This window comes from Crotalus tigris, unplaced genomic scaffold (genome assembly GCF_016545835.1).
Source record: "Crotalus tigris isolate CLP2741 ecotype Arizona unplaced genomic scaffold, ASM1654583v1 scf7180000024385.1074895, whole genome shotgun sequence".
In the NCBI taxonomy this organism is placed as follows: domain Eukaryota; kingdom Metazoa; phylum Chordata; class Lepidosauria; order Squamata; family Viperidae; genus Crotalus; species Crotalus tigris.
In genome coordinates, this window is record NW_024100555.1 from 966,117 (window position 1) to 976,161 (window position 10,045).

General features: G+C 37.2%; 1 protein-coding gene across 4 annotated transcripts in view; it reads left to right on the plus strand.

The window, feature by feature from the left end:
- The window catches only part of DNAJC6 (DnaJ heat shock protein family (Hsp40) member C6), a 56,882-nt gene extending 48,181 nt beyond the window's left edge, over positions 1–8,701 (plus strand). For 3 of the 4 annotated variants that reach the window (XM_039328953.1, XM_039328952.1, XM_039328951.1), the window contains 4 exons: positions 2,449–2,715; positions 3,730–3,875; positions 4,267–4,443; positions 6,461–6,600. In XM_039328953.1, the coding sequence (XP_039184887.1) occupies positions 2,449–2,715; positions 3,730–3,875; positions 4,267–4,443; positions 6,461–6,562 (692 nt within the window). In that variant the 3' untranslated portion in view covers positions 6,563–6,600. Of the gene's footprint in view, positions 1–2,448; positions 2,716–3,729; positions 3,876–4,266; positions 4,444–6,460 lie in introns of all 4 variants that reach the window. The other variant, XM_039328950.1, reaches the window with a different exon arrangement.
- The last annotated feature ends 1,344 nt before the right edge of the window (positions 8,702–10,045 follow it).

The window sequence follows — 10,045 nt, forward strand, 5'->3', positions numbered from 1 at the left end:
GCCAAAAGACATGTGTATTCAGAAGTGCATGTTCATATAACAGTATGCTATTATTAATGTCTGTTGCCTGTGTCTCCAGAATGAATAACCATAGTCAGCCCATGAATGGCAGATAACAAAATGCTGCCACTTTCCCAGATCTCAGTGTTTAATACTAGACAAATGTTGAGTTATTGGGGGCTCTTCTAATGCTAATAGATTATATCATATGAATAGTTTGATTGATGACCTTCAACAGTACATTATCTAAAAGTTGAACAATTAGAAGTTACATATCTCATTCCATCTATCATTGCAACTTTGGTTTTGTATGAGAAAAATTGCCCATCTTAACCAACAGAGTTAAGGAAATAAGTAAGAACATTAACTGCAGCCCAATTAACTGATCATAAAATGTACGGAATTGTCCATTTTTCAATATCTTTCCAACACCTTTTATAAAAAGCTTTCCCCCATTTTTTCATTAACCTTTAAAGCCTACTATGTTAGTATCAACTAAATTTATACTTTTTTCTCCTGTTTGCTACCTCATTTGTTTAAATTTCCCATTGATGTTGAAATAAGATCCCTCTTTCCTGGATTGATTTTTTGTTGGTTTACAGAATCAAGGCCAAATAGATAATGCTGTGGCATGGCTGTTACTAGTTATCTTTTTTATTTATCTCACAGTGTCATGGGGATCTTTTAGAACTGGGGGTAGAAATCACACACACACATATACACACACACACACACGTTAGTGGAAGCTTTATGCTTTTTTCACTATTTACAGTGAAGCCATTTATAGCAATTATTTACAGCAAATATATACACACAATTTCAATGTTCACTCAATGTCAGGTTTCCTCCTAAGTGTCCCTCACTCCTCCTTCCCTTTTTAAGAGAGATGGTCCCCCTCTAGCTCCCTGCTTCCTCTCCCTTTTCTGGGATTATCAAAGATAGAATGAAAAGAAAGGAATAGGCTAGATTTATTGTAACATGCTCAGCATAGCTTGACTTTCTTCTGGATCTATTCAGCTACAGTACTGCTTCTTCATTGGTAAAAGAACCGTTCTCAGGATCCTCTGCCTACCCCTGGCCTAGTCCTTTCCTCAGAGGGCTTTGCCAATAACCCATGAACCTCTTCCTTCCTGCCTTGAGCCTTGGTGAAGATGTCCTTTCTCTGGGCCTTCACTTCCGTTCTTCCAGGGATCTTTCTTTTCTCTCCCCAACTGATGACTGCTCTGCACATCCACAAAACTTCACTGTCCAACTTGTCTCCAACTACCCTATTTTACACAGCATTTTTCTTCTTCTCTCTCTCCCTCCCTCTCATTTGCAATCTGATCAGCAGCATGTCCCTCAGAAATGTGGAGGTGAGTACTCTCTCTCCCCCAGGGCTGTAGTCCCCAACATCCATATATCAGACTGGATCAATGGGCCTGCTGCCTCTACATCTCCTCACATCAGCCTGCCTAGCAGGAGTAGTGACAACACAGATGGCCTTCAAGCCCAGGACTGAGCTGCTCCTTCTTTTTTCTCACTCCATTTGTTGACTCACACCAGCAGCTATGCCAGGTCACATGCACAAGTCAGCAATAGGGAAATGATACAAAGATGCAAGCAAAAGTATAACATTAAGATTACAGTTGTGAGGTCTTAAAATATATTCTTAATGAATAGAATAGAATGATGCCTTAAATATGATGAACAAGTTGATTATGTATCTGTGTAGATTAGATAACTTTTTGTTTTGATCCCCACCCATACCCCAAGCAGTCAATCAACCACAACTTCATCCTGCAGTTGAAAGTAATGGGACATATAAATTTATTTGTTCCGGAGAAGTTGAAGGGTACAGTCATTCTCCACTCTTATTCCCAAATCTATTAGGAAATATGTTTTATGACAGAGGTCACCAACCTTTCTCGGTTGGCAGACCGGAGGGAAAGGGAGGGGGCAGCATTTTATGCACTGCAAACAGGGCCGTGAGCATGCGCATGATGCAAACGGGATGGTACTAGCGCCCATGTGATACTCACTAGCCTTGCCCTGTTCTTACATGGTGCTCCATTTTCACTCCCCGTTGGGCGTCATTGACCTGTTTTCGTGCCCCGCGGCACCGTATCCTATTTTTGTGCCCCGTGGCTGCGGCCGCAGCACTAGCACAAATGAGGGTGTGTGCATGCACATGTGTGCACACTGGCCAGCCTGTCCTGTGTCCCAGTGGCCAGCAGGCCGTGGCCTGGCAATGTGCCATTGCCCACAGGTTGGGACCCCTGTCTTATAAGATCAGTGTGCCTATATACTGTTGCAGACTACAATATCTTTTAGCATTTATAATCTTGGAAATGTATTTTATTTACAGTTCCCAAGACTTGATACTTGGTTATAGGTGTAGCAATTCTCATTCTGCTTGCTTACTAAGCCAAACATATTATTAATACATTGCTTTACTTCACGTTCCAGGTTGTCCTTCCTTTGCCAGCAAACCCAATACACCTACAGGAATGGGAGGGGTTTTTCCTCCTATGGGATCACCACAGAAACCATCTCCCCAACCAATGGGAGGTGGCAGCTGGCCACAGGGCTCTGGATTCCCTAGGCCTCAAACCCAGTCTAAACCTCAACAAAGCATGCCTCATTCTTCTCCGCAAAATAGGCCGAATTATAATGTGAGTTTTTCTGCAATGCCTGGTGGTCAAAATGACCGTGGAAAAGGATCAGGCAGTTCTGGTAACTGAACTTTTACTTTTTTGAACTATATTTTAATACAAATTATATGCTGCTTGGTAGGCTACGAATGTGATATTTTCATGGCAAGTCTCAGTTAACTATGATATAAGTGACATGTCTGAAATTAAACTAGACTTTATAGTATTATATTCTACAATAAATTTCACTAGATTTGGAAAGAGAACAACAAAACCCAGCTATACCATTTTATAGCGTTATACTTATAATTAAAAAATTTAATTACCTCATGTTCACCAGCTTAAAAGAGCTGAACTTCTCAAATGCAAGTGAAAATTAGATTCATATTATTTGAACTGCTGAGCGAGTTTAAGGCCCAAAATGGGCATATCTGGTAAATCAAAGAAAAGGAATCTTATTCAGATGGGTAGGCTAAAAAAGGCAATATATGAAGTGCTAAACCTCAGGTAGTTCTCAACTTACAACCAAAATTGAGTCTAAAATTTCCATTGCTAAGTGAGACATTAGGTGAGTTTTGCCCCATTTTATGATCTTTCTTGCCACAGTTGTTAAGTGAATCGGGCTTCCCCATTGACTTTGCTTGTCAGAAGGTCGCAAAAAGTGATCACATGACCCTGGGACACTACAACCATCATAAATACATGCCAGTTGCCAAACATTCAAATTTTGCTCACATGACCATGGGGATCCTATAACAATCATAAGCGTAAAAAACTGTCATAAGTCACTTTTTTCAGTGCTGTTGTAACTTTGAATGGTCACTAAACGAATGACTGTAAGCCAAGGACTGCCTATATACATTTCCATAAAATATCTGTAACTGAATCTCCACTGACATGCTGTTGTGGAAAGCTCTGCTTGCAACATTAGCACTGAAGGAGAAAGTATAAATTCCCCTGTTTTTCTGCGCTCTAGATGCCTACATATTATCTTGTTTAATTTAAGTTCTGTGGTGCAGTAATTTGATCGTGTTAGAGAAATACTGTAGTATCTCAAATCAGGAATAATAATACTTATTTTTATTTTATTATTCAGATTCTAAGCCCAAACTGTCTGCTGATTTTGAGGATCTCTTATCTGGTCAAGGTTTTAATGCTCATAGAGACAAAAAGGGTCCCAGAACAATAGCAGAGATGCGAAAAGAAGAAATGGCCAAGGAAATGGATCCTGAAAAATTAAAAGTAAGCATTGGGATAGTTTAGAAATTTTTAAGTTAAAGTTTCAAAGGTATATTAGGATGCAGTATTAATTACGTCTGCCGTACATAAATAATGTTAATATGCTATAGCAGCTTCTCAGGATGTTTTGCACCGGGTTTCTTTTTCTTTATAATTTCAAAATGTTAGCATCCACATAGTGATAGTGATGGTAGAAAGGAGAGGATAGAGAGCTGAATTTTAAAATTCAAATTTATATATTTACTCCTGCTTCAGGAGTTTGAGATTTCTATATAATGAAATAATCATTTTTTTCCTGGAATTTTGAAAAAGGTCTAAGCAAGTTTAGTCTAATAGGAATAATTTACATCCACTTCTTTAGCTCTTTGATTCGGGGTTATATCTCTCTACACAGATCCTCGAGTGGATTGAAGGGAAAGAGAGAAATATAAGAGCATTGTTATCTACCATGCATACAGTGCTATGGGAAGGAGAAACGAAATGGAAACCTGTGAGCATGGCTGATCTTGTAACTCCAGAACAAGTGAAAAAGGTTTATCGGAGAGCAGTACTTGTTGTTCATCCTGATAAAGTAAGAAGCAATGTCTTGGGATTCATTTTTTTACAAAACTAATATTCTAGTTCTATGTACTGCTGCAGGCAGCTTCAGATACACAAACAACTGTACATTGCTGTTACCATTATTACTTTAAAATATTAAAAGCATCTATATCAGAGGTCCCCAACCTTTTGGGGCACCATGGACTGGTTCCGTGGAAAAAAGTTTTTCCGCGGACCGGAGAATGGGTGGGTTTGTGTGCTGCCTGCACCCCACGGTTGGGGCTTTGCTTATTTGTGCCGACCGGTTTCTGGCAGGCCATGGTCCGGTACTGGACCACGGATCAGGGGTTGGGAACCCCTGATCTACATGAGACGGTTTCTTGGGATATGCAATGCATCTTGATAATCTTTCATTCATACTAGATCTACATAACCCCGGGAGAAGACTTGAAATTGACTGTCCTATTAGGAGGGGAAGGGGAGAGATAGTTTAGGTGTGAAATCTCAAGATAGCTTGCAATCTCAGGATAACTTGCAATATTTCTCTTTTCAATATTAAAAAAGTCTAGAAAGTTCCAATAGGTTTCATTTAAGTGGGGGGCGGGAATAAAAAATAGATTTCTTGTGTTTTATTCCTCACAGTGACTTTTTTAATTTAAAAAAGTGTGATGTGAAAAACTAATAGCCCCAGTGTAGGAATAACTACATAAAGCACTCCACAGATCACTAGGATTAAGGTTTGATTTTGTGATAAGCAGGGCTTTTTTTCTCATAGAACGCCCAGAACGGAGTTCCGGCACTTTTTTTGGATGGAACCTTGTAGGGTAGGCAAGGCGGGTTGTATGACTTGTGTGAGTTCCAGCACTTTTTTTTTTATATATATAGAAAAAAAGCACTGGTGATAAGCAACATTTTTTTTGCCATTAAGATTACATTGATTGGCAATTATTAGCTAGCTAATGAGAGTCTGCATTACAAGTATTTCTTTAGTATAAATGAACACGTACAACCTATATTAACCCCACTATGATCAAAAGTGTGCAACATTAATTTTATTGTCATTGCTCTGTTGCTTTGATAAGTAAGACTTTTCTGAGATAATCAAACTTGATAAAATGTGCAGTGTTCCACAAATGAATAATATAGCTTTGTGGTTTGATTTGTTTCAAAAACAAGACTTAGCCCAACCCTCTTGTTTGTTTTACATGGAATAAATCTATGGGTTTATCTGCTCTGCCTGGTTGTTCAACTCTTTTTGGAGGACAGAAATAGACAAGGTCACCTTCTATGAATACTTATTCATTTTCACAGTGACCTTGGGGCTCTACTTCTGAAATAAAGTTTTCCTATTGCCTTATCTGGAGGGGTTCCATCAGTTTGGGATGAAGGCTTTAGTTAGCTTAAGGCTACTCTTCATACTTCATGGGGCACTTTATGGAGGAAGGAAGGGCTTCAGCTGAGTCAGTGCTTAGTATTTGCTTTTATATCATTTAAACCTTTCTGTTACTGTAACAGTAATACTGTAATAGTTAGTATTACTCTTGCCTTGCAAGTCAAACTTTACTGGTTCATATCACAGCAGAATGTTTTAAAAACTCTCTCTCTCTCTCTCTCTCTCTCACACACACACACACACACACACACACTTCTCTGTGAGGTTTCTAGTTCTCCTTTGGTTTTATTATATTTTTTTATAAAGTGAAATTCCATCATTTCACAATTTCCCCTATCGCCTAAAAACCCTTTCACCTGAGGTGACTGGTACAAAACTAAGCCTTAGACTTAGTCTTTTTTTTAAAAAAAAAAAAATATTAAAAACCCATGGAGAAAAATGGATTTGCCCAAGCCAGGGGTAAGTAACCTTGGCTCTTTTATGACTCGTGGACTTCAACTCCCAGAATTCCTGAGCCAGCGTCATAAAAGAGCCCAGGTTGCCTACCCCTGGCCTAAGCAAACCCAAATTTTTGTTGAACTTTTTTTTGTGTGTACAGTACTTTCCAAACAGATTTTTGTACTTATGAGACCTGTTGTTTTGCTTTTCCTTCCAGGCTACCGGACAGCCATATGAACAATATGCAAAGATGATTTTTATGGAGCTCAATGATGCCTGGTCAGAATTTGACAACCAGGGTCAGAAGCCTTTGTATTAGCATTCCTCCTCAGACGTTGCTGTAGATCTGTACTAGTGCTTGTATCGTTCCTTGCCACATGATTTTCACAGCTGAGCTGAAGTCTGGCTGGAGGTGTAAAAGTATTAATACTAGCCCAGTTAAAAAAATATTCTTCATGGACGGGGAGGAAAGAAAAGGCTGATCCTTATGAATTACAGATGCAAAAAGAAAGGAGTTCTTGGGACTGATCTATAATGTTCTTTCAGATTTAAACAGACATTCTAGTAGTAAACTAGAATTGTTTGCCTTGGAACAAGTGAGATGAAATTGTCTCTTTGCCTTTAGCAAAAGGGACTCTGTACCACTTTGGGTGTGGCTTGATTTTGAAGTTTGTATCCAGAACTAACTCAAATTACATCCTCATTCATATGCAGTTATTTAAAACACACTCTTTCTTACCCCAATTGGCCCTTAAATTGTTTATTATATTTTGAATAACTGGATTATGTCGCTGGTAACTTATTGCAGCCTTAAACATTGCATTGTATTTCAAGTTTCAGATTTAAACAGATATTCTACACAATAATTAAGTTTGGAGTTGCATCTTTAATAATCTATTATATTAAGTCAGAAACCTCTTGGAGATGGTATCAAAATCAGTAGCACACTGTAGTTGACTGTTCTGCACTAATAGAAACTGAGGGTGTAGTTATATTGCAAGCTTTTAAAATTCCCCATTGAGATATATTACCTTTTTACATACAGGTGAATCCTTGACTTTTCCATTAATTATGTTCTTCCAAAATTTTAATCAAGTTCAGTCAAACATAATGCTTTCCAGATCATTTTTAATACAGCCTGATAGCAACATACTCACCTTCTAAGCCTCTGGAAAAAATTTATTTTGTATCTTATTCAAATGATGGAATCTTACCTACAACAGATATATTGGCTCAAAAAGCAATAAAATACAAACATCTGTATGGTACCTCTGAAGATAAGTGTTTTTGTCACCTTTTTACAAAACTAATTTTACATAGTACTTTTTCTGCAGAGAAACACGTAATGGCAATTTTATTTAATGAATGAAATCCAGTTACAGGCAATTATGCATTATTTTCCCTCCTAAACAGCTGTCATTATGTCAGCTTGCAGGAACAACTGTGTAAACCTGGACTGAGTATTATTGATCCTGAAGTGACATTTGCAAATTGTATTTCTCATTTATTGAATGTATGGTAGCACTACAGTCCTGTCACACACTAGAATCTATTATACTGCCTATCTCCTATAAAGCTGTTCAGAGATAGGTCTAAAAAACACTGGGTGGAGGAAAATTGTCTGTATTTTCACTAGGAGGCTAGTGGATGGGCAGAAGTTTTCACTCTTTCTTAAAGGGAGGAATTTCAAGGTAATGTGAAAATCTTTATTTAGTTTTTAAGACAATCTGTTTTTTTTGTTCTGATTTTCTAGTGAGAAACCCTTTTCTGCAGATACAGCATGTCAACCAGCCTACATTTATTTTTATATTACATGCCATCTTTTTGTTGTATCGATCTATTATTTATTGCCATTTACTGCCAATGTGAATCAAAAAAACCAAGTTCTCCTTTTTTATATATACATTAAGATGTTTGAAAAAAAAATAACAAACTGGATGTTATTTATTAACATATTATGAAATGTTTTGATCAATTATGTGCTTGTCTATTAAAAAACATTTTGGAATGTGAATTATGTTCCTGTGAATGGTTTTACTCCTTTATTTCGACCTGTAGATGCTTATGATGCTGTTTATAAATAGATTTAATATAGCAAGCATTTTCGAAATTATGCCAATGATTAGCTTAGTGTATCAAATTTATTATTTTTACAAGTTTATGTGACACACAAAGCAATCCTTAAGTTTCATCCTAGTTCAGCATCATGGAAAATTATCCAGCTTAAACACCTCCTCTAACTGCTGTGTTTTATGCATGAAAATGAAACCTGCTATGCGATCAAAACTATTGAAACCAGATAAGGTTTCTTCTCCTTTCTTTTTGATGCGATCAGAAAATAACACTTTTATTCAGGTGTATCAAGAGTTCTTTTTTCTTTTTTGTAAATCTGCAGTAAGCTCATTGAACTGTGAATAGTCTAAAAGATCTGTATATATTAAAAAATTCAAAGAACTCAGTCCATTTGATTTGTATTTATTCTTTGCGGAATAAAAGTTTGAAGATATAGAAGGATCACAAGATATACAGGTACACCAAGTATGATGACATGGAAATGGTAAACTGGAAGCCATTTTCTTTTAAAATAAACCCATACAAATCTGTGGTGATCCCTCTCTACAATTTTTTGAATTTATATTCTGGGAAACCTCCAGATGGCGGTTCCTTGTTCGATTATTCTTTCTTGGAATTTTAAGATATATCAAAATAATGCTGCTTTCTATTTATAGCTTTCCTATGCTTCTACACTGTTTTTTTTAACCCTTTCCTTATGAAAGAATACCTGCTATTGCCTTTGATTGCTTGCAATTCTACCAATATCCTCTGTGTATGAATGGTCAGAGAAGCAATAGACTAAATCGATATAAAGTTACCAATTATTCTTCACAGCAGTCTAACTCTTGAATATTATGCTGTGTGCAAAAAAAGGGGGAGGTGAATGGACTTGTTTGCTGAAAATTTTGTTAGTTAGGAGACAAATTATGCTGATGAAGTGCTTTTCTTATGTAGTTGTGGACATTTAAGGCAGGAAAACATTCAAGAATGTATGCAATATTCATATTACAGGGCCAGTAAAAAAAAAAATCCCAGGTGAAATAGCCATGCTATGCATGGATGGTACTGAGAAGTACTGTATACTAAAAAGCATAAAACAGGCGTTTATAATTCAGGGATTTATTCTCTAAGGCAGAACCAACCAATGGAAGCTTTATAGGGACAGATCTAAACTTGAAATTAGAAGGAATTTCCTGACTCTCAGAGCCATTAATAAAGTGAATATTCTGTCTCTTTGAAGTACAGGGCCTTTAGTGGACATTTTAAAGAGATGATTGAACAACTATTTGTCCCAAACTGGGTAGGGGGTTGGACTAGAAGACCTCCAAGGTCTCTTCCAACTCTATGAGCCTCTGTTTACTGAGGACACCCATCATCAGTAATTTAGTTTAACGCTTCAGACTAAAGGCACTTCCACATGAAAGCCTTCATATGCTGCTCGAGAAGTAATCATTTTAATGTTTTTCTTTCCGCGTCCTATCATCCTATTCACCTGGGAAAGAAGAAACGCCCTCATGACTTTCCATATATTTTGACCATGGGTCAAACTGCTTTTGAGAAATCAAAAGGGTAAAATCTGGGATGGAGTAGAAGTTCTCAAACTTCATTTGCTGTGCCGTTACAGATTTTTCGGCAGGTATAACGCGCAAATAGGAATAGGAATAAAAGTATTCTGCTCTATGTTAATAAATCCATGACAACTTTCCTCCGCAAATTATCCCCAAAACAAATGCTTCTTAAAATTAAA